Raw genomic sequence first — 27,581 nt, 5'->3', positions numbered from 1 at the left:
TTCTCAGGTGAAACTACAAGCACCATGCCCTTTATCTCCCTCATCCATTCCCTGGACAAGTTCTTCTAAGATTTGGCGACAGCCTGCAGCCACTGTTTTTGTGTGCTTCTCCCCAATCGTGCTCCCCAAATCAGGCAAGCTAGATGCCTGGCACACGACTAAGATGAGCAAGGGGAGGGTGAATCCCAGCCCATGCTGGGAGGCTCAGTGGCAGCAGAGCGTGCTGCCTGGCACAAAGCTGCAGAGATCCTCATGCACAGAGGTGAGCTGGGAACACCCAGTCAGAGGCGAGTGGGAAGCTGGGAAGCACAGCTAGTAAAGCCCGCCAGTGTAAGGACATGAAAGAGGGTGACGTGGATAAGGTATGTCCCACATACGTGTGAGAGAGGGTGGTAAAAAGGACCCTGCACAGGTATTCTCAGGGCTGGCTACAGACACACCACTTGCAGCCTTAAGTATTGCCTCTAATGTGGCAAGAAAAAAAGAAAAAGAACAACAAAAAAAGAAACGTGAAAAACACATGCAATTATAGGAGACCTTAACTTCCCAGTGAATGCCAGGCAATAAACAGCACCAAGATAACAGGGCTCAGGCATCCCTGGACAAGACAGAAGCTAGATTTCCTTACCAAATCATTGGTAAGCAAGCAAAGCACAGCACTTCAGACAAGATTTTAGCAAGTGGGGAGGTTGCTCTGTCAGGCACAGGCCTGCATGGAGGAGCAGTCACCCAACGAGGGTTACACAGCATCTGCAAAGTAAGCAGTGGGGGGAAGAGGAGAAAACAAGCCAGGTGTGGACAAAACACCAATGCTTTACTCTGGTTCAGCAAGTGTGGCTACAGGAACATGAGGAGCAATGAGGTACCTAATGAAGAGAACAATAGCAACTGCATCTGAGGCGGAAGCAAAACTTTGACTAGGGGGTGAGGGAGCTGGGGTAGAGCTGGCATGTGAAACTGCAAGTCCAGTAGCTCGGACTCTTCATAAATTTGTAATTTCAGAAAGGAAGTACGCTATCACCACACAGCAGTAAACACACTTCTTTTTTCCCCCCCTACACAAAGAGGAAATGTACCAAAATGATCATGCCAACAATAAACCTCTTCATTTCACTTTGACACTATGCAAACGGTTTCCAGGAAAAGGGCTTGGAGCCAGCTGGAAAGCGAGAAAGACTATAGCGTCAGATAACTCTAATACAATCCTGCCTAAGCACCTAAGCTCTATTTATATAAGGAAACCAGTTTCTTAGACTAAGGAACTGGATTCAGAGTTAAAGATGATACACTACATCCCTCAACAAACTGCTGCCAAAAGTGAAGATGAATCCCAAGGTCAGCAAGGAGATCATTAAAAGGAGAGACTACAACAAGCTGTATTAAAAATGAGAGCGACGAGGTTGCAGGAAGGTTACTAACCGCGTATCTTGGGAATAAGTTGAGGTTAGTAAATCCATCAGTGATTTCAGAAGACCTGAGTGAGAGCTCTCAAAACGTGAAGGCAGCACAGGGCTGGGAGGAATTGTGAGTGCAAGGGAGCAGTAGTTCCTCCTAGAAGAAGGAGGAGAGGACCCTGCCAAGTGGGGGACAGAAATAGGAGAGAATTTAATGGAGAAAGGGCACACTCAGGCACTTGGGGACTAGAAATAAGGATGCTTGCTATAAATCGATGAAATAGATGATGCACTGAAGGAATAGAAAGACCTGACTGCACTGGAGGACGAATGTGAAACAGCAGAGTGATGCTTCTGTGAAAAAAGAATGGCATGATTCTAGGATGCCTCAGACAAGTTATTTTTAGCAGTGACAGAAGTGTTATTGCCATTGCGCAAGGCATTGTGAGATTTCTTCCAGAATGCCATTGTAGCGCTGCAGCCAGGAAGGACGAATTTCCACTGCAGAGACACACACTTTGGATAACGACAGGAACAAGTGCCAGCTGATGGAGGTCTATTAAGAGAGTTTGGATTGTTTGTCCTGGCCAGAAGTTGAGAGGGCACAAGTGTACTTCTGAAGAACACGTGAAACTAAGAAAATATTAAGTAAGAAATTACTAAGAAAAAGCTTCAAATCATGGGATAATGGCACAAGATCACAATTAAATTTGGACGGAAAGTTGGAGGGCTTCTAGACCTTCCAGGAGTAAAGCTCTAGAGCAGCCTCCAGCAGGGTAGCAGAAGAGAAAAACCCAAATCATTTTAGGAGAGGGTTTGATAAAACTCCCTCCATAAACTTCTGAATAGAAGAGCCCCAGAGATGCACAGTTCAGCCTCGATACAAGCCCTTGGCTGGTCAGGGAGTCAGCAGAGCTAAGGCAGTTTGGAGGAGACACTGCTTCAATCCCAGGCTTTGGAGTTTCTGATGGTCACTGTGAAGACCAAGAAATAACAATTTCCCCCTTAATTTGGCTGTCAAATCTAATGGGGTTTCCCTTCATCCAAAGCACTGAAGACAAGCTCTGGGACTCATGGACTAGTGCTCCCAATGTTATACTCCCACAAGCCTGCTCCCATATCAGACTCAACGCTATTGCCAGATTAAGGTCAGGAGGGAATTTTCCTGGATTGGCAGAAAAATTACAGCTGTTTTTTTTTTTTTTTTTTTTAGGGAGGTGTATTTGGGGGGTGCACTTCTCCAGGTTCAAGTCTATTTTCTAGATCATGTATCATTGTATTTAATGCAGTCTCTCTTCTCATGGGGCTGCAGAGCCCTGAGGGTCCCTTAATCTCTCCTACTTACTCACTGTGACATGTAACAGCTGCGGCTTTGGTTTTTCGCTGTACATCTGCTAAGAGGAGCCAGGAAGCATTTAGGGCTCCTGGATCGTGGCGTGAGGGGAGCAGGTACAAAACATCATTGCATCTTTATCCATAGCTAGAGGCCGCTTGGCCACGGGGAGACCTTGGAAGACCATCCCAGCATGAACACGGGTATACGCGCTCTGCAAAACCAACCGTAAAAGGGAACATGGGAATGAACCCAGCCTCCCAGCCATGCAAGCACAGGTTCAAAGCACCTATAACCCCGGCCTGGTCTCCAGGCAGGGATTTGGGACACGAGGTGCATAAGAGAGCAGAGAAGATGCTGGAGCAGCAGGGCGAGGGAGCCCCGATATGCAGGCTCTGGGCACACACTGGAAGGTGAGCATCTCCCCCAGCTCTCAGGGACACCTCTGAGCCTGCGCTTCCAGTGAGGAAAGAGGGGCAGGGTGCAACAGCCCTTCCTAGCACCCCACTCCCACAGCCCCTCGTTGCAGACCTGCTGCAGCCACGTGGGGAGCCCAGCCTGGGGAGGGACAGCTACAACAGCAGCCCCCGCACCGGGCTGGGGCCACCAAGCTCAGGGATGAGCAGAGTCAGTCTGAATCTTGAGGCCTGCTGGTCCCAAGGGAGGGAATGGCTGCGAACACTGAGCAGTGCTGTGCACCCGGGTTCATGTCCAGGTCCACTCCCACCCTGCCAGATTTTGGGATGAGCGCACTGAATATCTTAAGTTGGATCTGGGAAGATACACCCAACTTGCACTGATGTGGGTGGCCAGCACCCAGCAGCATCCAGCCCCAAGGTCCCAGAATAACTTTTCCTAAGGATAACAGGCTCCACTGATGCTGGGGAAATGTTCGCCTCCACCAGGTGATAGGAGTGAGCGCTGTGCAGCCTCCAGTCCTAGACGGAGGCTGTTGCAGTCAGACCCTCCTCCTGGCCCTCAGCAGATAGCATTTTGCACATGGGGTCTAAACCAGCTTAGGTGCAGAGAAACATCCCTGTGTCTGTGCAGTGACAACTCAGGTGAAGCCCCCCTGATCCATGAGAACCCCAACCACCACCAGGTCACCCCCTTACTGCAATTCCCCTGCACATCACCCTGTGTCCCCAAGCAGAGGACGGTCAGGACATGCCGTTGCAAGAGAGACTGAGAAGGGAAGAGGAGGAAGACAAAAGTTTCAAGCCTCTTGAAAGTGTCACTTGAAACTGCTCCAGCAGAAGGGCAGGAGCAGCAGGGCCAGGTGCAGGCAGGGCTAGGGGCATCCACAGGAAGATCAAGTCTGCAGCAGAAATGGGAAGGGAAAGGGTGAGAGCCTCTCAAAGAGAAAAACAGGGCAGAAACCCCAGCTCTGCTTAGCGACCTGGCAGAAAGCAACCCCTGCATAGTCCCAGGCCAGAAAGGGCTGCTGCAGCCCAAGGCAGAGCCACTCGTGGGCAGCGAAGGATGCTGTGATGTGGAGGAGGAGGGTAAGCCACCCTACACACACTGGGTTTGCATCTTAGGAGAAGCGGGCTTGCTTCCAAGAGGTGGCCCCCAGGAGCTGGGGACCCTGCGAAGCCCCAGCTCTGCCCTTGCCGGCGGCACAGCTCTGGCAGTGAACGTGCCCGCCGGCACCGCTGATGCCAGGCTCATCCAGGGCGACGGCTCCGCTCAGGATGCCAGCAGGCACCTGAACCTGGGTGCAGGCTGCTGGCGCACGGGCTCCCCTGGCTCTATGGGATTTGCACCCCAGCCTTCCCCAAAGAGCACCTGAGAGCAGAGGGAGGTATCACAGGCCAGCACCGTGGCTGCCAGCAGGACTTACCTGTCGGTGCATGCTGAGGAAAGCCAAGGCACAGCGCTACCTTGGGAGATCCCAGTCCAAACTCCCAAACTGGGCTCTCTGCCTTGGGGTGGTCTGCCTTGCACAGGGGCGGCAGACAGCTGCCTGCAGGCTAGCTGGCAGCCATCCAAACCCACACGCGATGACTTCAACGAGGGGCAAAGACAGGATGTCCCATCGGTGCTGGAGCTCAGGGGACGCATCCGCGCTGCCCTGCTGCCGCCACGGCTCCGTTCACCTCCGCAGCTGCGGTCGCGCCTGCTGCTCGCCGCTGGCCCCCCGCCCTCTCCCAACAGCCCCGCCAGCACCCCCACCTTCACGGAGCCCGCTGTACGCCACTGCCCAGCTTCTGCTGCCTCTTTGCAGCGGAGCCTTTGCCACCAGCTGGGCAACAGGAAAACACCTTTCTGCAGCTCTCACAGCCTCCCCGACAGACTTTAAATCAATAACCCCAGAACACAGGGCCAGGTTATTGCTAACGGAAACCATTAAACCGTAACACAGGCGGCTAAAACCAGCCTCTAACACTTGAAAGATTTATAGGGCACAACAGCAGGGTGTTAATTCCTTTGGCAACACAAACGTTTTCACACTCCCAGCCTTTCCTCACCCACGGGAGCGAGGAGAGGGGGCCGCGTGCAGCCGGGGCCGAGGAGCACCAGGACACAGCTGCGGGCGCATCGCAGCCCGCAACACACACGCATGGGGCAACGCCGTGCTCGCAGGGCTGCCAGGGACACGTCTCAGGTCCGTAAGGTAGCGCATCTCTGGGGGGGCCATCTAGAGGGGACATCCCCCAGGACGGGATGCACCAGCCCACGCTCACCTCCGGCTTCCTCTACAGTCCCAGCTCCCACCTGCCTCTGCAGCTGCGGCTAAAAGAAAGGCGAGGAAGAAACTTTCAGACCAGCTAATGCAGCCAGAGAAACCAGACTAGCCCGTGGGCTTATGAACCCTTCTTCAGACCTGAACCAGCTTACAGCTTGCAGGTGTTTTCACAGCTGGTTGAACAGGAGCTCTCCCTGCAGCGCTCTTGCTTGTGTCCGCGCACCCCTGTTAGCATGGCCTTCGTGCCCAGCTGCCCTCGGCAGGAGATGGTGGCTGCAAGCGTGCCAAGAGCAAGGGGTTTGCCAGAGCCCCTGAAAGGACCGCTCACATCCTCACCCGTGTCCCTGCCCCGGTTGCGCTGCACGGCTGGGCACCGAGTGGCAGAGGGGTGTTGCGGCCCTCACGCCGTGCTGCCTCCCCTGCCAGCCCCTCCTCAACCCCTGGGGCCTGCCCAGGAGCCCCACGAGTGGCACGCAGGAGACCCCGGGGGCCAGCACGCAGCCTCCAGCTGGGCCCGCAGAGCTCCTCCCTCACCCAGCGCGGGCAGGACGAGCCGATGTCTCCGAGAAGAGCTGCGCTACTGATTAACAGCCCCCTGCCCGCCTCCCCCCGCAGCCCGCTCAGACCTTTGCCACCTCCTTGGACCCTCCCTGGGGCAAAGTCCAGTGCCAGGCAGGAGCGGGCAGGGTGGGAGCTCTCCCCAGGGCCTCACCCCACTGCCGAGTATGGGGCACTGTGGGGGCCCTCCTCGGGCTGAGCTACAAAGTGGCACAAGTCATTTGGCACGCAGACAGGAGCAGGGGCATTTCTCCATGAGGGCCTACAGCCAAGTCTTGCGCGGGCTCCGGCCAGCGAGCTAATCCCTGCTCCACAAAACTGCTGCTCACTCCCACGTACCCCCAAAACAGCCTCAGAGGGCTGAACACGACACATGCAGGGTCACCAGCAAGGCTGAACGCCCCCACCACGTCACCCCCTGCACCCAATGGACACCCCAGCCTGGCTCACAGAGGGGTGCGGTGCTGCAGGGAGCATCCAGGCCCTGCCCGCTGCAGAGCCCAGCCAGGAGGCTGCAAGCTCCCCGCACCGCAGCATGCACGAGGGGAGAGCCCGACCAGACAGCACTGCACCCTGCCCAAGCCTCTCTCCTAGTGCCAAAGCCAGGGCGCTCAGTGCCACCTCGGGGTCCTCAGCCAGTGCTGTCAGCTCAGCCCTGCTCCAATGCTGGGGATCTCCCTTCCCTGCTCCTGCGCCTCCTTCCCCTGCTACGCACCGCCCTGCCGTGCTCTGACCGCTGCTGCCCTGGGGTTGCTGATATCCAACCTGTTTGCAGTCACACCGGTGCTTCTCCCCCAGCCAGAGATCAGATGCGGGAAACCTCTCTCCTTCTGGCAAGCTGCAGCAAAACCAGCTAGCAGGCCCAGAAGGGACAGACAGACACTGCCACTGCAGACACCAGCCTTGGAGAGTGAGTGACACCCCACCCGTGCTCCCGCCTCAGCAAAGTGCTCAGGACCCCTGAACCCCATATGCCTGTACTGGGAAGCAGCTGCAGATGAAGATCTTGCACTGCCCCTCCGTGGCCACCATGGGAGCTACATGTGGCCCCAAAACACAGCGGGAGGCTAGAGATCCAGCCAGCCACAGCGTTGGGGTGCTGAGCCCTGCGCACCAGCAACAGCGGAGGTGCAGGCCAGCCAGCAAGCCTGAGCACCCAGCAGGGCCCGAGAAACTGTGTCAGAGGGGACCACGTTGCCTGTCCTGGAAGAGGCGTTCACCCCACACCAGGCCCTTTGGGGGCTGCGTAGACAGCTCAGAAAGCCAGCGCGAGCCCAAGTCCTTCCCCGCTTTCGCCAGAAAGCTCATTCCCAAGGGCCATAGCACAACGGAAAGGCCTCTGCCTCCACTCCCTGACCAGCCCTACCCTCTCTCCAGGGTCATAGCCAAGCACAGCGCAGCCCGGGCACAGCCACGCTGCCCTCGGCCCCCGAGGGGGCATGGCCTGAGCACATGCGCCTGGGAAAGCGGGCCCACGCGAAGGAGAGACGAGGCAGCGCTGGTGTTTGGGCATCCACATTTATTATAGGGCTGCGGCAAGCCTGGGGCTGCCACTCGCCTGGGCCCCTCCGGTCAAAGGGAAATGACCCATTCTCCTTAAATATTGGTTATAAAACAAATTTCTTTTTTTCCTTTTTCTTTTTCTTAAAAACCCATCTCTTTCTGTACTTTTTTTGTCTTTTGTATTTCAGTATAAAAGCGGGGGCGGGCGCTCCGCCTTGCCTGCCGCTACCTCCGTAGGCTGCGCTGTGCCTGCCGCAGCAGCGTGTCGAAGTCCAGGGAGTCAAACTTACTCTTGACGGGGGCTGGGTCGAAATCCTCCCGGTTTGAGTCTGGAAGACACGAGGAGAGGCTGCTTTGAGCCATGGGGACACCGGCACGCTTCTGGCAGTCACTGCAGTGACTCCTTCCCATCTCGCTTCACATGCCAAGCTCCAGGCAGAGAGCTGGCCTGGCCTCCATCACAGACCACAGCAGCACTGCAGGGACGGGGCTGTGGGGCCCCGTCCAACCTCCCTTTGCGGCAGGATTAACCCCAGCCCTGGATGTGGCCAAGCCCAGCCAGGCCTGGCTGCAGGTCTGGGGCTGATCCCCCTTTTGCCCCCCATCCCCAGCCTCCCCCCACCTCTCCTCACAGGCCTGTGCCCATCCCAGCAGCCCCCTGGGAAACTCTCAATCTTCTCCACCTTTCTCGTGGGCCCCAAACTGGACACGGCATCCAAGGCAGCCTCCCAGGTGCTGCGCACAGGGGATAACCATCCCCAACCTGCTGGCTGCACAGCTCAACTGCCCTGGTCCCACAGCCTCATTCAGCTCTCCTGGGAGGCACGCGCTAACAGCGAGCCAGCGCAGACAACCAGGATGGACACGGCCCAGCTGCCCTCACCACTTGCCCTGCGTATCCAGGAAGGAGCCAGGGGCTGCAGGAAAGGGACAGGGATCTGGGGTGCCTCCCCCAGCTTGGGGGCTGCTGCGACTCACCCAGGTCGGCGTAGTTCCTCCTGCAGAATTGCCGGCGGCCGCCGAAGCACAGGTCAAACGGCTGCTCGTCCGGGCGCCGCAGCTTGTGCCCGCTCTCAATGGCGGCAAAGGCCTCCTCAGCATAGCGGTAGGTGACAAAGCCGTAGTTGTCCCTGGAACCGGACAAGGAAGGAGATCAGCAACAACACAGTACATTTGTGACCCCTTAGCCTGCACCATCCATCCCCTTGAGGAATGGGAAAGGGGGCAAGAGGAGCCATCTCTGGGAAAGGGGCTGCTCCACGTCCCCACAGTTCTTACCCCTCGGAGCGGAAGTGCAGGGTGCACTCCTCAATGTCCCCAAACACGGAGAAACGGTGCCGCAGCTCCGACCGCGTCATCCTGCTGGGGATCTTGCCAATGAACACAACTCGCCGCTCCTCCTGTGGGCAGGGATGCACAGTCCCTGTGAGCTTGGATTGGGGGGGCACCCTGGCTAGCTAGGCCAAGCACCCAAGGATTCGGTGCCTCCAAGGGCTCCTGGTGAACAGGTCCTCCTCCACAGAGCTCCCTCCTCTCCATCGCCACCTGCCACACCATGTCTCAGCCAGGCCTCCCAGCAATGCTGGCTGCAAGGCTGCTCCCCACGGCTCTCTGAAGTGATGGACTGGCTGGGGAGCCCCAGGTCCCCATCCCCGGCTTCCCAGCCCTGCAGCCCACCCAACACTCACTATTGCACGTTCCTTCTGGAGGATCCTCTGCCTTTGGTAGTGGTCCTGCCCGTCATAACTGTATCTGGCGGGGCAGAAAGCAGACACGTGAGCTGCAGGGTCATGGGGGATGCTGAAGACGGCACACCACCCCACCTAGAGCCCTGGCGCTGGCTCCTGCAGCCAAGCAGTGTGGGCCCAGGCTGGCATCGAAGAGTGATCCCAGGGCCTGACAGGGCCAGCACACTGGGGAGATGCACAGAGTGGATCCACCCCTGCTTGGGAAAGAGGAGACTAGGAGAAGGCTCGGGGGAGCTCACACCCTTGCAGAGGAGCTGAGCACTGGTGGGCCACACTCACCTTCTCCGCCTGTTACTCCTCCTGCGAGGAGAGGGGGAGCGGGACCGGGACTGGCTGCGGGACGTAGACCTGGATGAGTAGGAGGATGAGGAGGAGGAGGATGAGGACCTGTCCCGGGACCTGCCACACGACCCACAGCTGGAGCGGGAGGAGGAGCTGTGGGAGCATCTTGAGCGGTACCTGGGGAAGGAGAGACTCAGCTCAGCACCAGGCCCTCCTCCCTGCATCCAGCACCATGAGGCCCTGGGAAAGAGACCTCCATCCTCCCACAGCCCTGGGGCACCCTGCATTCCCACTCAGACAGGGCCCACCAAGGCTGCCCCGGGTGAACAGAGCGACGGAACCATCTGTCTGAGTTTGACGGGGGCAGCCACAGCAGTACAGAGACATTGCTCCACTTGGCTATGAACACCGCAGCCCAAAGGGCCTGGCTCACACCAGGCACAGCCTCCAAAGAGCAAGAACTAGATCTGCGGAAACAGTCTGGCACACACGTATAGCTAGGCAAGCACCCAAGGGGGCAGGGACTGCTGTGCTGAGCCCCATAGCACGCAGCCCCACTGCCTGGCCTCTGCGACAAGACCGGGACAGCCCACGGCCTGGCCCAAGGACTCTGGAGCAAGGAGACATCACCACCTGGCTGGGGTGGAAGGTCTGAATGTGCAAACGGCCACGTTGATCACTTTGCAGCCAGGTCCTGGGCAGATGGCCGCTATGGGAGGCCCCAGGATGGAGTAGGGAAGGAGAATCAATGCTTCCCATGCTTCAAAATTGACCCCTTTTGGCCTTGCTGGATATGAGAGGAGGAAGCGCAGCCTTCCTGGTGTGGGGTTATGGGGAGCAGAGCCACCTTCTTCGGGGAGAAGCAAGCCCAGCTGCTGTGCTGAGCTCCCAAAGGGGAACACAGGGTCGGGGTGCAGTAGGCTGAGAACAAGCAGGTGCTGGTGGGGATAGCAGCACCACCAGCTGCTACATTGGAGCTGTCACATCCACCTTGCACTCAAAAGCCAAGCTAACTCAGAGCATGAGGGTCTCTGTACCGAGGGGCATGGGAAAGGCAAGGACAGAACTCGGCTTCTGCACCCACTGCCTCCTGCCTGCAAGAGCTCCTCTCGTGGGGCCAGGCAAAGCTTAAGGGCAGCAGGACTGAAACTCCTCTGGAAACAAGCTGCACATCCTCCAGCCAGCAGCAGGGTCGCTCTCTAAACATGCTGTCCACAGGTGGACCTCGCTGTAGAACAGCTCAGGCCCTGAGCCCAGACAGGGACCTTCAGCCTGGCACTGTCATGCATGCCATCCTGGGCTTGCTCCTGGGCGAGAGCAGGCCAGGATAGTAGAGCCCACAGGGGACATTTCCCAGCATGCGTCCACTTGCTAGAAAACCAAGCCAGAGCTGGCACCTCCCTGAGCTGCATGTTCCTGCTCTCTTCTCCTCCACACCTATCAGCCACTGATGGAGGGGCCTTGGTTGGACAAGCAACTTCGGCACGTCTCTGAAACTGGCTAACGCCTAGGAAGAGGTGGTGAAGGAGCCCGGACCAGCTCCCGTGCCTCCCACTCCAACTGGGACAGGCTGTGCAGGGAGATGTCCCACTACATCACCTAGATGCATAAGGACACCAAAAAAAAAAAAAAGTTTCCCTGGGAGATCAAGCTGCCCTGCTTTGCTACACAACCACTTTGCTAAGGAGTGTTGGGAACCCTTAATGCAGGTCAAGCCAGCGGGGCTTATCTCTGCTTTGCTGCAGCACCTCCCTGTTGTGATTGCCGCTCATCTCATTTCTACACCTACGGCTGCAATAGCCCCAGAGCACAAACATTAATACCTAAACACTAATACCACAGAGAAACTGTCAAGAAGCCAAGCCTCCCAAAGCCCTGCTCGGGGACAGCTTTCCAGGCACACCTGCCCAGATGTGGGGTTCAGCCAGATACCCAACTGCCCTCGCAGGGTGTCATACCAGCTCTTCCAGTCTACACTGCTCGCTGCAAGCTGAGCCTCACTTCAGAGGGACCACATGGAGAAAAAAAAAAAAAAAAGGTCAGGTGCTGCCACCATGCAGCAGGTCTGTGAAGTGGTGCCTGGGCACCCTCCCAAAATGCTCTGATCACAACACAGCTGTGCAAGACACAGCAATGCCCAAAGAGTGCATGGACACTCCAACACTTACCTTCTCCACCGCTTGGGTGGTGGGGAGAATGACCTTGACCGAGATCGGGAAGATGAGGATGAAGATGAAGACGAGGACTCACTAGCTCCATCTGAACTGGAGCTGAAAGAGCGGCTGGCACGGCTTCTGCCGGCCCTCCAGCTGCCAGCAGAGGGGCTGGGGGAGTCCCGGGGTCTCCGGTAGCAGCGCAAGGACCTCTTGGCAGCAGCACGGCTGGGCTGGGCACTGGAAGTCCGCATCTCCTGGTCCCGGCAGGGGGATGCGGCTGGAGACAGGAGCACCGAGGTGGGGGGGCTGCTGCACCCAGTGATGGCCTTGCTGGGGACGCTAGTCCGATAATCCAGGGGGGCTAGGCAGGCCTTCCCCAGGGGCTCCTGGCTGGGCCCCACAGCAGTGGTGGGGGCTGGAGGGGTGGGCTTGGGCTGGTCCAGCGTCCGTTTGGTTAAGGAGGAGATGGGTTTGATAGTGATGTCCCGGTGGTGTTTGACATTCCAGCGGGAGCCGCTCTCAGCAAGGGGCTGCGTGCCAGTGCTGCTCTCCGGCCGCGCTGTACTCGGGATGCAGTAGTCGTGGTCTCCCGAGCACACGTGGCTAGGGGTTGAGCCAGGTGGGGCAGGCGCTGGGCTCTTCCCCCGGAGCTTGCTCTGGGGCAGCTGTTTGGCTTTCGTGAGCTTGGCGGTCTTCTGGGTGCCTTCCTGGGGCGCAGACCCAGGCGATTTGGTCTTGGCCAGCAACGAGACAGCAGGCAACGGCTTCCAGAGCTGGTGGGGAGGCGTCGCTGGTGGGGTAAGGCCTGTAGGAGCAGAGGGCTTTCAAGAGTGGACCTGGGCGAAGCCCCTCGCTGCAACTGCCTGGCCAGGACTCCCACCCCAGCAACCCTTGAGCCCTGGAGGCCCTCCCAGCAAACCCCAGTCTGGTGACAGTCCCTGCCAGGACACCGCCAACTCCCCTTCCACAGCCCCCACCTCGCTCCCGGGTGTTACCTGCCACGTTGGCCAGCTCGGAGGCCTGCAGGCTGTCTGGGGGCTTCCTGTCCTGCTGGTTCTCGGATCTGAGAACAGGAAAGGAGCTTTATCATAAGCAGTAGCCAAAGCCCTACCCCTGTCTGTATGCTGCAGGCACGGGGAGAGGGCTTGCAGAGTCCCCCAGCGCCAGCTGGGGCACTGCTGCAGGACCCAGGGCACGGAGGTGGTCACGGGATACTCAGCACATGCCCAAGCTTGCATTGCCCTGGGCAGGGGGGACACATAGGGTCTATAAGAGCTCAGAAGCTCGAGTTCGCATAGCCCCAACCTGCCCGTTGCTGCCTTCCCCAAGCTCTGCCACAGTTCCCTTACCACCAGTTCTGGCCCCCAGCTCAGCAAGGAGCTGTATTTCAGACTAGCTTCAGCTCAGTTCCTCCCAGACCAGCAGATGGAGGCCACAGCGCAGTTCAGACCCCTGCCAGGACCAAGCACCGTCCTGCACTGCTGCTGAGCGCACGGCTCAGCCTCTCAGCGCCTCCCCAGAGGCCCCTCTGCAGGACTCCAGGCCAGGACGCTGGCCGCACAGACACCTGGGGCGTGATGTCAGGCCAGGAGCGCAGAGATCTCCGTACTCACCCAGAGCTTGTCACCGGCCGCCTGTCCTCAGGGGGCTGCACAGGAGTCTCTTCCTTCTTGACTGCAAAGACAGCACATACGTGAGGGTGATGGGAGGCCGTGACCGGAGGGCAGGGGAAGAGACCCTGCATACAGGCAGGCACAGACCACTCCAGCCACAGCGAGGAAGATGCTTCACAGCACCCCAACCCAGCTCCTGCAGGGAGCTGCTGAGCGTCCCCTTTCTTCCCTGGCTCTTTGCCACCCTCTTGGCTGCCCCAGAGATCTCCAGACACTTCCACAGGGCAGGAGGGAGATGAAGGCAGAGCACAGAGATGCAGGGTAGCACCAGCCCACAAAGCCACCCCGCTCCCATCCCATTGCACAGCCGAGGCTGGCAGGGAGCACAGACATCCTGGGGATGCTGGCACAGCACAGAGGGAACCTCGCAGGGAACAGCATGCTGCATCCGCACCTTCAGACTTCTCGAACTGCTCCAGCAGGCTGGACAAGTCAGTGGCTTCGATGCCTGGGCCAGGAAGAGAACATGGCAAGTCAGGTCAGCCAGCACCCTCCCGGTGCCGAGGGGACGTGCAGTGCCGAGGGACAGGCCGGCCCCGCGCTACCCCACGCCAGCCTGCCCCGGCCACAGGGCCAGCTCTGCGGAGAAGCAGCCACAATGCCTGCAGCAGGAGCTCTGCTCCTCTGGCAGCAGGGACAAGATTGCCTGGCCCAGCAGCGCAAGGGGAGACTAATCTGATGTAAAAAGTCCAGATAATCCACTGGAGGCAACATCCCAGCAGAGCACTGGGAAGAGTACACAAGGCAACTCCCCAGGCACAGCTTTGCCGCTCTCAGCCCCGGAAGTGCTAGGGAACATTGTCTAAAACCAGTCCTGCTACCCAAAGCTCCCTGGAGCACCACAGCCTCACTGGCTGGGGATGCTCTGCCCAGCACCTCGCCATCCTCCTCCTGCTCACCAATCTCACTGATGAAGGCTTGCACGATGTCCTTGCTGCTGTCACTGGGCTGCACTAGGCTGATGAGCGGCTGATGTCTCCACGGCCGCGCAGGAGGTGCCCTGGCAGGCAGGCTGCTCTCTCGACCTGCTTTTAGTGGTGCTGCTGTGGCCTGGGAGACGGTCTTGTGGCTGGGGGGCTCCTGCTGGGCAGCTGCCTTGGTCTCCAGCAGGGCCTTCTCCGCTGGCCCCTTGCCTGGCCCTGCAGCTTCCTCCATGGGGTGGAGGACAGGAGACTCCGCAACAGGGACAGCGGCAGGGGACACCTCGGTAGGGCTAGAGATGACAGCTGGGGGGGCCTTTGTGAGCTGGGTGGAGGCTGGAGCCAAGGGCTCCTCCAGGGGCTGGGTACAGGCAGCCGGGGGGGCTGCCACCGGCTGGGCCGGAGCTGCAGGAGGGACCCTGCTGGAGTGGCCAGGGCCAGGACCTGAAGGGGCCTTCGGGAGAGGGGTCTCCCCTGCCAGCCGTGCCTGCCTCCTGGGGTCAGACACCCTGCTGGTGGTCAGCCTGGCCTGACCAGCTGCGACCCCCGTCTCACCAGTGGGGGCCACGGGTGGCTGTGCTGGGAAGGCAGGCAACTCCGGGCAGCCCAGCGCAGGGGCCGGGGGAGGCTGCCCATGCAGGAGGGCTGCGCCGGGGTGGCCGCCAGCTGGGAAGGTGGTGGCCGCAGCACCCTGCAGGGCAGCTCCAGGGTCTCCGTACGTCAGAGGAGGCACCGGAGGTGGCAGGGGGATTCCTGGCCAGTAGGATGGCGGGGCCCACCCTACCGGGGCATAAGGGGTGCCAGGGCCAAAGGGAGGTGGGGGCGGCATGGCAGGTGGAGGCCAGGCCATGGCCGGAGGTGGGAGGCCAGGCACCATGTGAAAAGTATTGGGTGAGCCGGCATTGGGCGGCGGGGGCAAACCATGGCAGCCCACGGGCTGCGGGCCGAAGCAGGGCCAGGAAGGCACTGGCGGGTAAAGGGTGTAAGCACCGGCAGAGGCTGGCGGCATCCCGGTGGGGGCCGCCCCCGCAGCTGGGGGCACGTTTGGTGCAACAAAAGGCATCGGTGTTGCGGAGGGCAGTGGAGCAGCGGTGGGTGCCGGAGCTGGAGCGGTGGGAGCTTTGCTGGCACAAGGGACAGCAACAGGGCTGGCAGGTTTCTCCGGGCTCTTCTGGGTGCTGACTGTCTCAGCGGCCGGGCACACGGGCGACACCAGGCAGGGGATCTCTGCCAGCTCAGTCGGTGGCTCTGGGATGCTGGGCCACTTGCTGGCCACCTGCTTCTCGCTGTCCTTCCTGCTGCCTGGGCTGGGCTGGCGGTGCAGCATGCGCATGCGGTACTCCCGCAGGCTCAGGGCCTTGGGCTTGGCTTCCTTGGGCAGGCCCTCGCCCAGCTCGGCTGCCTGCAGGCTCTGGGGGGGCTCCATCCCCACACTCTGCTCCCCACTGGGGGGCAGAGACACAGCCTCCGCGTTCCTGCTGTCTTGACTGACAGCTGGCTGCGCGTCATCCTTGCCCTCATCCTGCTCTGCTGGGCTGGGCTGCACCGCTGCCAGCAACTGCTCCGTGCTTGGTGCAGTCTTCTCCGAAGGCCCCGTGGTCTTAGCCTTCTCCGCAGCCAGCACTACACTCGCTGCTTCTGGCTCCAGCTCCTTCTGAGACTCCAGGTGCTCTTTTTTAGGTAGGGAGGCCCCCGCCGTGCTTCGGGGTCTGCCCCGGGGCCGTGGGGCTCGGTCAGCACGCAGCTCCATCTGTCCCTCTTTCCTGGCTCGCTCTAGCTGCTGGGCCAGGAAGTCTGAGACCTGGACAGAGGGTCGCGCTGCCCGGCGCTGGCTGGCGGGCGGCTGGCCCAGGGGCCGTGTGGAGCTGGCCGAGCGGAGCCGGTGGGCCACACAGTCCCTGCCTGGCCTGGCCTGCTCGCTTTGGGCTTCCTCTGCTTTCTTTTTCCGACTCTTCCTTGCTCTTTCGCGTCCACGGCCCTTCTCAGAGCCCTCGCGCTTCCCACCAGCCAGAGCCTCAGTGCTGCCCTGGGAGCCGCTCTCTGGGAGACAGGGTCCAGGTGCTGCTGTCTCCGGTGGCAACTTGCTCTCTGCGGTTGTGCAGGAGGGCTCCTTCCCAAGCGGCCTCTTCTCCTCTCCCTCCTCCAGCTTGTTTTCTTGGGCAGGGACTTCTTGCAGCCCCTTGTGATCCTCCAAAATTGACACCTCAGCACTCTCCTCTGCTCCCAGGAGCTGTGGTTCCAGCTCAGGAAAGCTAGGGGCCAACGGCTGCAGGACCACAGGGATCTCCACGCTCTCCCCCTCACCAGGCACAATTTCCAGCAAGACGGGACCATTCAGGAGCTCCTTGGCCACGGGCTCACTCTCAGGGTCCAGGCACACAGTGAAGGTGGGCAGACAGTACGGGTGCATGGACTTCACCAGCTCACTCAGGGACACATCACCTGTATTGATGATACAGGGGTCTTCACGCTCCTCCAGTGCTGCTCTGGCCCCGCTCACGCAAAACTCTGTGGCCTCTACGCCGCTGTCTAGCTCTGGGCTCAAAGCAGCCTCCTCCTCCTCTTCCTCCCCATCGCTGCGTTGCGGCAGGGGCTGCTCTCGGGCCCGGTGCCGGCCCAGCTTCCTCTCTACCCTGGGGGCGCTGCAGACTTGCTTCTTTGGAAGTGCTGGGTCCTCGAGGCTGTGAGCAGCACGGTCCCAAACCAGGTCTGTGTCAGTCTGGGAAGGGGAACCAGAGTCAGCGTCAGCTCCTTGAACCAGCAGGGCTTTCACCCGAGATGCCCCAGGCACAGGAAACAGTGGGTCTGCTGCAAGTCTGCAGCAAGACCCTGGGCAGATTAAAAACCTGGAACACGTGTTCCACCCTCACAGTGGCACATTACAGAGCTAGACACCCTCCACCCCGTCTGCAGTAGCCCCAGTCCTGCACTGCCCCTCTGTGCGGGCACTCCTCTCCTCCCACTCCAGCCAGGGCCAGCTTTGCCCTGCAGGCATCGCGTCTGGGAGAGGACGTTTGCACTGGGTACAAGGGCAGGCAGAGGCCTGCAGAGCCCAGGGAACAGATCGTAGTGCACACGTAGTGCAACACATGGGGGAGAGCGAAGGAGCAATCACACAGTTGCCTCCTTCCGCCCCACTAACACCGCTGTGCCACGGGCAGCAGCCGTTCCACACGCGCAGTGACACACAAGCGCAGACACCGCACTGCGCAGCTGCTCTGAAACCAGGGTGGCACCGCGAAAGCTAGTCCTACCCTGACCGTGTCTCCCACAGAGCCGGGGGCAGCAACAGGGACACAGTTACCCCAGCATCACCTCGACATTGGCTGCTTCAGCATCCACTGCTCAGCTGCTCACCTTCCCAACCACAGAGACGTTGCTGCCGCTCAGAGGCCTGAGACCCTTGGGCTGCTCCAGGGCAGGGCTCTCACGCTCAAGGGATGGCCGGGACAAGCTGAGAAACTTCTGAAACTGGTGAGAAAATGGACAGAGCATGAGGCAGCAAAAGAAATACAAAAGTTGCCTTGCAGTTCCTGCAGCGGCTTCTCCCTCTTCCCAGAGCTCTGCTACCTGATGGGGATGGGACAGACCATACTGTAGCCCTGCAATGGCCTCGCATGTCCAGCTGGGAGCATAAACCTGGCATGCACGCTCTCAGTCGGTCACACAGAGATGGCACACTGCTTCCCTAAGCTTCCAGCACATTTCTTGCTCTGCACCAAAATGCAGGACAAAGGCACGGTCTCCTGAGCTTGCACAGGGGTCCCTGGGGCGTCCAGAGCTGGCTCAGCCCTTTTCTCACATACTGCCAGACAGCACTCAGCAGCAACAGAGGCTGCCCTAAACCACTGGGGACTAGTGCTGTGCCCCCTCAGGGCATGCCCATGCCAGGAAGGGGCTAGGCATTGCCACGTTTGGGCATCTTTCTATGCATTTTGGGGTTGGGGCTGGCTTTGCCCCAGAACAGGGAGAGCCCTGCAACTCACCGAGGGATTTTCCCGCTCCCGAGGCGAGGTCAGCAGCTCTGCGTCCATTATGGTGTCAAAGGGAGACAAGGTCTCATCATCTGTGCTGTCCAGGATCTCCGTGATGGCAGTCAACAGGGACAGCTCATTCTGCGCATCCAGGCAGGCCTTGTTCTGCTGAAGGAGAAGGCCCAGTCTCACAGAGCAGTAGGGCACAGCAACAGGACCCTCCCACAGGGGAAGCTGCCACCCTCCACCCATGTCGAAAGCACCTGCAGCAGTAACCTCAACAGCACAGGCTGCCATTTCTTGCATGCGCTGCCAGTACTGCTGCGAGCTTGCTGGGAAGCCCTCCTTGGGCCACAGCATGCCCAAGGCTGGGAGGGGAACCCCAGTGACCCTGTTTGCTGTGTTGACAGGGTGCCCTCTGCAAGCTGGGGTTCCCCAGGGGGCTGCATGCATGGACCTCCTACCTCATTGAGGGAGAGGTCCTCGATGATGGAGATCACAGAGGAGTCGAGGTAGTTCTGCATTGTCCCTAGGATCTCTTCGGCCTCCAAGATGGTTTCTGCATCCAGCGATGTTAAGTTCAGGTCGTCCTCCTCAAGGGAGAGGCACTGGCAAGCAGCAGGGGGAACCAGGTAAACGCTTTGCAAATCATCACTGTGGGCTCCCATCACCAGCAGCGCTCTCTGGCTGCCGGAGCACGCTGCGGTCTCCACGAGGCCCACGGGAGGCTGCACGCTCCCTGCAGCACACACGGACACCCAACAGGTTTGTGCTCTGCCAGAGCTGCGTTGTGAACAGCAACTGGACACACAGCAACAACCCCAGCACCTCCAAATGTGCAGAGAGGGGCGGGCAGGGACACAGCGGAGCTACAGGTCAGAAGACAGCACACAGGACCTTTCTTCCCTGCTTTTTGGGAGAGCTCTGGACCAGCCCACTACACTGCACAAAGCCCTACACAGTACAATGCCACTTTCGATCCTTGCTTCTGAGACCCTTTCAATTACTGTAGATGCCACCATATTACAAATTCACACCTCATGCACTTAGAAGTTATGGGATTGGGAAAGATGAATTAGTAAAACCCCCAAAATTCCCAGGATTTGTTTGATACTGTGCCTCTCTTACACATGGCAGGGAGGGGAGAAGCAGGTTTCCCTCCCACACCCCATGGACTGTCACATGCTCTTCTGACTCCAGCTGTTGGCTCTTTAGATAAGCCCCAAATGTTACGAAATTTATAACAAATGTGCAGGACTCAGCAACAGGGATGCATCCGGCTGTCACTGCCAGTGCCTTAACTAGACATCTGTGCTGTAAGCCTCATCGCCTGTACTCATGATTCAGGACCAAAACAGCTCTGTTGCTACTGTTTCCTCATTTTCCCAGTTCCCTGTCCTCTCCAGACCCTCAGCCAAGGACCTCTGGGTAATGCCTGATAACTTCAGAAGGAGGCGGCGAGGTCTTGGCACCACACCCTGCTGTGCCACACAGGCTAACACTGCAGCCGCTGCTGTGGCGCTGCCAGGAAGAGCCCCAGGTGCAGGACGGGGCAGCAGCGGGTGAGATACCTGGCCAAGGCAGGGACTAGAGGCCAACCTGCCTGAGCAGGGCCGCAAGGACGCGTGCCCTCTGCTATCGCAGCCTCAGCCAGAAGCAAAGATGCAGAGCAGCCGTGTCGTCGGCACGAGACAGCATTTGCGTTCCTGCTTGCAGATGGGCTTACGTAGAGATAACGCGGCCCGGGAAGATAACAGGACCAAGGACGGAGCCCTGGGAGAGCACATCTCCCTCCCAAAGCTGCAAGGGAGCAGACAGCGAGCCTTCCTCCCCGCAAAACAGCACAGGGGAAAATCCAGCCAAACCCCAGGCTGGGGGAGCCCAGTCCCTTTCCCAGGGATCAGACTCCGCACAAGATCCAGGGCTGTCCCCAGCACCTAAACCCTGGCATGCCAGTGCCAAGGTCACACAGCAGCCTGCGTGTGCGATGCAGTGCACCTGTGTTTTACACCGGTACTGCAGCTTGCGCAAGCCTGAGCAGGACAAAACACCCCGGCCCCAGTGCCAAACCTGTCCATCCTTTGAAATCCTCTTCCACAGAGAGGGGAAACGCACTGCGGGGAAAGCAGGCAGGGTGCTCCCCCAGCCAGCCTGCTGCAATCCCAGCATTTCACTGGGAGCACGAGCTGGGAAACACACAAACACCAAAGCCACGTGCCCAAATCCCCAGTCTCCGGGCCTTTTGTTTTCACGGACATGCCCCCATCAGACAGAGCCGGCACCTCCGTTGCGGCTCAGCCCAGCTCAAGCCCCGTGCGATCCCAGAGGTCTGGCCAGCAGCCTCTGAGCAAGCAGGCTGGAAGTCAACATCAAGACTCCTGCAGCGATGCAGGTCTGCCCTGTATCCACCTGGCCCAGCACGCCCTGGAGACAAACTCCCAACTCTCTTTTCAGGTCCCTGGGAAGCCCAATGCTCAGCTCACCTCAGCTTTATGTCAAAAACTTTAGCCCTTACTTTTTCTAGAGCTGGAAGCCTCTGTTCTTCCATGGCCCCTCCACAGTGAGCAGCCCCAGGTCAGTGCTTCGTGAATGTTTTTGGAAAGCCAACAGGCACCAGGACGTCCATGCGGTCCCATTATCACGCACGGATACAGCATCCCACATGCAGGCAGACCTGAAGAGCAACAGTTTGCAGCTGTTTGGAGTTTGGCAGGAGGCACAGACGCCTGGACACCCTACTCCAGGGCTCTCCATCTCTAAGCAGAACCTGACGCTATGCAGCGACCGCTCTGGTGATGCCGGGGCATCACTCCGCCCCATGTGCAGACACAGCCAGGCTGGTCAGACCACGCAGAACAGCACAGCCTCCCCTCTCAAGCAGAACAGGCTGCAGAGCAGTTTTACTGCTCCCTGTCTCCAGTCTCCTCCCTTGGCCGGAGCCCCTTCAGAGGCGGACACAGAGCGCCCTGCTGGCAATCATCTACAGCGCAGACTGGAAGCGATTCCCGGCAAGCCCTCCTGGAGATACCAGGAGCCATCAGAGGAGCCGGGAAGCGCATTAACACTCACACACCCTGCACTGCCAAACGCCGTCGTGCAGCTTTGAGTCAGCAGCAGCCGATACAGACGCGTCTTGCCCGCCGGCAGAGCCACCCAGCCGAGCAGGAGGTCTATGATGAAGAAGCAGCCGGCTGAGGGATGCACAGCCTGTGCCTCTGGCTCAGTCTCGCTGAAGACTGCACAGGGGTCTGGGGATACCCCTGAGCTTTGCAATACCAAGGCCACGCCACTCTGCTCCTGTCCGTCTCACCATAGGGCTGTACGCCTGTGCAGGCTGGCTCGCCCTAAAGGCGGTGTCTAATAAGCGGTTTCCAGCTGTGACCTGCACTGGACATTTGGAGGGAAGTGAAATCCTCCTACTCAAAGAGCCTTTCCCTGCGGCTCCAGCCTGCAGCCTCGGAGGGAGGGTGATCTCCCAAGCCCTCCTCAACTCTTTTAACTCAGCGTCTTGCAACAAGGAGTCCCACAGCTGTGAGTCACCAGCAAACAAGCTTCCTTTCCCCCAGGACTCCCTTTGATCCACCTGGGGCTGGGCACCCTCGGTGGTTGTGCATCAGGGGTGGGGGTACAAACCAGCTGAGCTTGCTCCCTTCATCCCTCTCCGGGCTCTGCTGGAGACCCTGGCGCATCTCCTGCTCTCTTCTAACAACCCTCCAAGCCCTCGCAGATCTCTGTGTTTGCTTTACACTCAGTAGTGCAGCAGCCACAAGGCCACACACCGTGGGTCAAGAGGACACTCATGCCATGCTGTGCCCAAGCAGCTGGCGCTGCAGTGACACCCAGGACAGACAGATGTGGGGCATCACCAGCTGGGAAACGTGGGATTCCAGCAGCCCCAGTGCTCACCACCACGAGCTTTGGGCACATCAGGAGCAGGGATTTAAACCAGCCGCTTTACATAAAGCGGCTCAGAGGGTGGACACGAGTCTGCTCCCGCTGCAGCTCTCCCTACAGCCATTCTCCCCTCCCTGAGAGGCCCCCAATGGCATTTCACAGGCAGAGCCAAGCAGATGCTCTAAAAAGCTTCACTTCCATGGAGTTTCTCCCCTGAAAAACCACATCCACCAGTTCAAAGGAACCCAAATCCCACAGCAGGGGAGCTTGCCTTGGGAGCCAAGGGCTGCCAAGCAGAGCTGGCCACACCAGCAGCAGAGCCCAGCCTCCCACAGATGGGCGCTCGCCTCCCTCGTGCCCAGTGCCAGGCAAGGCTGTGACACCCAGCTGAAGTTACTGGTGTCTTGCGCGAGGACACGCGTGGCCCGCGGGAGCTCTCCACTGAGCTGCGCAAAGTCCACCTTCACGCTGCCAGCACACGGCGCGTGCACCCGGCATGCCAGGGTTATGCTCTGAGCAGAGGGCAGCTTCCCTCCGCGCCTCCTCACGGCGTTCAGGCTTCGCCTCGGGTGTGCAGGCAAGCTGCCAAGGCAGCTCTCACCTGAAGCTGCGGCAGAAAGCTGGCTGGACAAGGGCGCAGAGCTGCCGCTCCGCCAGGGCGGGAGACGAGCCCGCAAGTCGCAGTGCTCCACCCAGGCAGGCTAGGGACTGCTCCGGCAGGCGCTGGCACGGGCAGCGGCTGAGAAGAGGATGCTCTGCAGAGATTCCTCAGCTGCTTTTGGGCAGCGTCATGCACAAACACACCTGCCTTCCCCACCACACGCTTACAGACCGCTCCGCTGACGTTAGAGAGAGGTGACAAAGACTTGGCATCCTCTGCACAGGCTCGGGAGGGCCTCCCTGCAGCATCGCTAACTCAGCACCACCAAGGCAACTCCCTGCCTAGGCAAAAGCACCTTGCGCAGCCCAGGCTCCCAGTACGAGCTCCTGGGCTGCCTCACAGCCGCAGAACAAACGGCTTAACCAAACGCACCCCTGAGGTGCGGGAGGCAGAACTGTGCGGGAGACAACAGGTGTCTTTCCAGCACCCCGGTGAACTGGAAGATGCAGAAACGTGAGACTTCCCAAAATCTAAATCAATGCAAAGAGCAAGTGCCCTCCGGCCCCCATCCAGAGAAGCTCCAGAGACCACACGCGTGCTCCCCACGCACACAGCAACAGACTCGGGACCGAAACCCAGCAGCCCACATTGCCACTCCGTCCCCTGCACGGTCCCAACCGGAGCCGGTGAGACTGTGGAGGGACGGACGTGGTGCATGCGTGGCAACAAGGGAGACCTGACCCACCGCAGCGTAGACCTGCCCTGGAGCAGGAGACGCTTCTCCCCAGAACGTCCCGCTGCCGGGACTCGTGGAAAGCCCTCCCGCTCCGGAGAGGGCCGGGGCGGCCCCAGGCCCCCTACCAGAAGCTCCCGCCATGGCGGCCAGCCTCTCGGAGCAGCACCGACGGCCGGACAGGTGCCGCGGCGCCCGGCGAGGAGAGCGCCGGGAGATGCTCCGGCCCGGGGCAGCCCGAGCAGCTCGGCGGTGCAGGCCGGCGGCCTTCGCTGCCCCGCAGGACGGCCCGCTGGCGGACCCTCCGGCCCCAGCCCGGCCGCCGGGGCCCCACACGCCCGCCGCGGGGCCCTCGCCGCTGCCCGGGCCCGGCGGGGGCCCCGGGGCGCCCCAAGCCGCTGCGCCCACGGAGGGCGCCGCGGCGAGACCCCCGCGCCGACGGCAGCGAGCAGCCCCCCCGCCGCCCCCGGAGCGGGCAGGGCGCGGCGCGGCGCGGCGGCCCGGTCCCGGCACACGTGGTGCCGCCGCCGCCGCCGCGGGAGCCGCCCCGGCCTCCACGTGTCACGGCGCGGCCCGCCGCCCGCCGCCGCCGCCGCCTACCTGCAGGGGGCTGCCGGCGCCGAGGGGCGGCTCGGCCGCGGCGCCGCCGCCCGCCAGGCTCCGCAGGGCGGCCCCGGCCCCGGCGCCGCCGGCTCCGGCCCCGGCCGCGGCGGCCGCCGCTCCGCCCCACAGCGCCGCCATCTTGGCGCCTCCGCTCCCAGCGCGGCCACTGCCGGGCGCGCCACGTGACCGCCGCCCGCCCCGCACTACAGCTCCCGGCAGGCGCCGCGCCGCGCGGGGCACGCCGGGAGCCCACCCCTTCGCCGCCGGCGCGCCGCGCCGCCGACCCAGGCCTTGCCCCCGGGGCGGGCCTTCACCCGGCGCCCGCCGAGCGGGCAGCGAACACCTCAAGACCACCGGCGCGCGGGCCCCGGGCAGGGCGGTGGGCGGCGGGTACCAGTTTGGGAAGGAGTCATCTTACGGATGGGCGGCCATTTTGAGAGCGGGCGGGCGCCCTCGGCTTCGCCGCCATCTTTGTTAGGGGCGCAGCGCGGCAGGCGGCACCGCCCTGCGGCGCGCGGCGGGCGGGGCGGCGCCAACGTCATCTGCGGGAAGCGCCCAATCGGGCCGGGGCTGCGCGGCGTTTTCCCGCGGCGAGCGGGGCCTGCCCGGTGCCTCCCACGTGGGCGGCGGCGCCGGCGCCGGGGTCTCGGCCTGCTACTGCCGCCGCCCCGGTAACGGCGGTGACCCGGCCCGGTCCAGGGCAGCGCTCGGAGCCCCCCGCACCAAAGGGCACGCTTCTCTGCTGCGAGCAGGCCGGGAGGGGTTTGTGCAGGGCCTGGCTGTCAGCATCCTTCAGGGTCTGCGCGGTGTTTTAGCCGCTTCATGAGCGGTTATGGCTCAGCAGTGAGAGGCTTTGTGTGCCAGCCAAAATGGCTCGACCTGGTTGTCAGCCCCTGGGAGCAGCTTCTAGCTGGGCTCTGCTGCGGCCAGGTGCACGACCCATCCGGAGCTTGGGCTCTTTAATGTTAGACAAGTTGCACCAGCCAGAAGGGAAAGGGGGGGACAGATCTGCTGCAGGAACAGTGCCCTGCCGAGGGGTTTGTCGTCTCCTGGCTGTAAACTTGCCCTGTGCAGAGGAGATGGCTTTGGAGTGACATGAGTAGTGCTTAATATCAAGCTAAGTCTCATGGGCAAACAGTTGATGGGGACAGCAAGCACGGGGGCAATCAAGTGGGAATGAAAGCAAAACCCATCAGGGGCAAAGGACAGGGGATGGGGCATCAAGCTCCTTGAGCTGCCCTGAAGCCCTCAGGTAGCTGCTGGCACAGCCTCCAAGCAGGACTGCATGGGGACCAAGTTACAACCTCGTGTTTTGGGCTTGGACAGCTCTCAGGAGACGTCCGCAACAGGCCAGGGATGCGTTGGTCACGTTATGCTGGTCCCAGTACACAGCTGTTTTTAATGCCAGGGAGTGGGGACATGAGGAATCGCCTCCAAGGACAGGATGGCGATGCAGCAAGTCTGAGCAGCCCCAGCAGAGCACTGGCTCCCTGCCTGCTGGGGCTCTGCTCACACACATCTCTGCACGCACTAAGAGGAAGGAGAAGCATTGCACCAGCCTCTGCCTCTGCCTCTGCCCAGGGGGCACAGATCTGCCCAGACCAAATTTCCCTGGGGGATTCAGCAGACAGAGCTGCTTTATTCTGTCTTGTCTGCCTGGTCCCAGAGCTGGGGCACGTCTGACACGCGCAGCCTCGTTCTGCTGCCCTCGTTCCTTCCACCCCTGCCACGGGGGACTTGCATCTGCGATCGCTGGTCCCACGTCACCTCCCGCCTCGTGCTGGCTGCTCCTCCCTAGCAACAGGCTTACGTCTAAGGGAGCTGCTCTCCTCCTCCTCCAACGAAGCCTTGCCTGTAGCACCTTCCAAGCCTGCCACTCGTGCCCTGCCAAAATGCTGGCTAAGGTAATTAATGTCCTCTTGACCGTTGGGCCCTCTGGATGCTTTTCCTGGTTGCTCAGAAAACCATATTCCCTGCCCTGCCAAGGCTTGCCGTGGGCTCTCCTCCTTTCGTCCTCTCCTATAGATGTTTAATGCTGCCCCTTACCTTTCCCTGAGCTTGGAAGCAGCACGGAGACACTGCAAAACAGCTCCTCTGCAGCTCCCGGCCACCCTTCCCCAGCCAGAGAAACACCCTAGCCCTGGTGCCCATCCGTCTCACTCGAGCAGAGTGAGGCCATGGCAGATGTCCTCTTCCAACTATTTGGCGCTGCCTCCAGTGAGAGATGCTGCTGTGTCAGAGACCTCTGGCTCTGGGAGCTTGGTGGGCTCCTCCTCCAGGGCTGCAGACCTGCTGGGACATGTGCACTCGGGTTAGGGGGGAAGTGAGCACAGCCTGCCCTGTCTCGGGGGTGCCAGGCACTGGGAAAGTTGCGCTGCTTTTACCATTGGGATCCTCAGGCCGGGACTCCCCTTTGCCATTGCAGAGGAGGCCTGGGCTTCACCTGGGCTCTATCTTTGAGCCGAGGGAGCAGTCACCCTCTGGCGGGCACTTCTCCCCTCCAAAGCTAGATACATCTAAAACAGGGGACTTTGGAAAAGTCTCTCCACTGGCCCTAGAAGCTGACAATGCCCCGAGGTCTTGGGCACAAGGACCTGCTGATGTGGACATGGAGCGATGTTGTGTTTGGAGCCCTGCACCTTTCGTCCTCCTGCTCTGAGCCCTCCTCGCCCTCGGTGTCATCTCCCCGGGGACAATCCAGGATACACGGCGACTCGTCTCAGCATGCTGCCCCTACGCATGGCAGGACCCTGCGTCATTGCAAGGCCAATCTCCCACACAGCAAGCCCTACCTGACGAGGGTCCTGCCCCAGGCGCGAGCCTCGCGGGCAGGGGCTACGTCCCCATGCAACGGCATGTGGGGGCCCTGGGGCATGACCAGAGCAAGTCCCCATGTGCAGGTACCTCCCTCCCCTGGTACGACTCACTGCATGGGGCTCTCCTGGCACTGGGACAGTGCTAGGGGCTCTTGCTACTTGTCTTGCTCACGCAAGGGAAAACAACCAACCAGCAGAAAGGAAAATGCCTGTGCTGCTTCTCAGCTCCACAACTCCCCCTCCATCTGTGCCCCGGGATGTTCTCCCTGGCCAGGCACAGAGCCTGTCTTGAGCAGTCGGCAAATAATACTTTGAGACGCTACTGGAAAAGCGGGTGATGGATGCTGAGAGGTGGCAGGGGGCTGTTTCAGCAGTGGGGGTCCCGGCAGAGCAGGGAGCTCGGGCCTGCGCCCAGCAGGCAGTGGCAGGGGGATGGAGGGGAGGTCAGCAGCTGCCCAGTCCTGTCCAGGCTCACTGTGCGCAGCATCCAGAGCCCACAGCTTGTTCGGGTTGATGGGAATGCCTGCAAAGGAGAGCTTAAAGCCATGTGATGTTTAAAGGAAACTCAGTGAGGAGGAATGCGAATCCCACCCAGACAGAAGCAGATGGGCTGGCGTCGGCAGTTCGAGCGGGGAGAGGGGGCCCAGGATCCCATGTGCGGTTTGCTTTGCGGGGGCTGCTGCTCCTGCCCTGGGGCCGGGGCT

The 27,581-nt window shown here is 60.6% G+C and overlaps 2 protein-coding genes across 7 annotated transcripts in view; both read right to left on the bottom strand.

The window, feature by feature from the left end:
* The window catches only part of LCOR (ligand dependent nuclear receptor corepressor), a 108,699-nt gene extending 103,888 nt beyond the window's left edge, over positions 1–4,811 (bottom strand). Inside the window, exon 1 of the mRNA XM_068949878.1 lies at positions 4,571–4,811. The gene's annotated coding sequence lies outside the window, so the exon portion shown is untranslated. The remainder of the gene's footprint in view (positions 1–4,570) is intronic.
* A 2,665-nt stretch (positions 4,812–7,476) lies between these two features.
* Positions 7,477–24,464, bottom strand: PPRC1 (PPARG related coactivator 1). Of its 6 annotated transcripts, none has more exons than XM_068949861.1 (14): positions 24,456–24,464; positions 18,695–18,838; positions 18,243–18,398; positions 17,614–17,727; positions 14,236–16,975; positions 13,731–13,784; positions 13,277–13,337; positions 12,659–12,726; positions 11,676–12,468; positions 9,505–9,684; positions 9,166–9,229; positions 8,756–8,877; positions 8,456–8,607; positions 7,477–7,806 (listed from the first exon to the last, which is right to left on the bottom strand). In XM_068949861.1, the coding sequence occupies exons 2-14, from the start codon at positions 18,752–18,754 to the stop codon at positions 7,703–7,705; spliced, it is 4,668 nt and encodes a 1,555-aa protein (XP_068805962.1). In that variant the 5' UTR covers positions 18,755–18,838; positions 24,456–24,464; the 3' UTR covers positions 7,477–7,702. The 6 variants fall into 6 exon arrangements, with proteins under 6 accessions (XP_068805962.1, XP_068805959.1, XP_068805961.1 ...); XM_068949858.1 differs by lacking the exon at positions 24,456–24,464 and adding an exon at positions 24,059–24,199; XM_068949860.1 differs by lacking the exon at positions 24,456–24,464 and adding an exon at positions 23,587–23,735.
* Positions 24,465–27,581: the final 3,117 nt, after the last annotated feature.

This window comes from Struthio camelus, chromosome 7 (assembly GCF_040807025.1).
Source record: "Struthio camelus isolate bStrCam1 chromosome 7, bStrCam1.hap1, whole genome shotgun sequence".
NCBI classification, from domain to species: domain Eukaryota; kingdom Metazoa; phylum Chordata; class Aves; order Struthioniformes; family Struthionidae; genus Struthio; species Struthio camelus.
Note: the sequence above shows the minus strand (reverse complement) of the source record. Positions and strands in the feature narration are given on the sequence as shown.

What these genes read in the sequence shown, in the direction of transcription:
- PPRC1 (XM_068949856.1), bottom strand. Translation starts at nt 20,887, where the DNA reads ATGCTGTATCCGTGCGTGATAATGGGACCGCATGGACGTCCTGGTGCC. An exon ending in GGCTTCCAGCTCTAGAAAAA is followed by an intron (nt 18,970 to 20,745) that starts GTAAGGGCTAAA and finishes TGTGTGCTGCAG; the next exon opens with GGAGCGTGCAGCCTCCCGTG. An exon ending in GGGAGCGGGAAAATCCCTCG is followed by an intron (nt 17,728 to 18,242) that starts GTGAGTTGCAGG and finishes TTTTCTCACCAG; the next exon opens with TTTCAGAAGTTTCTCAGCTT.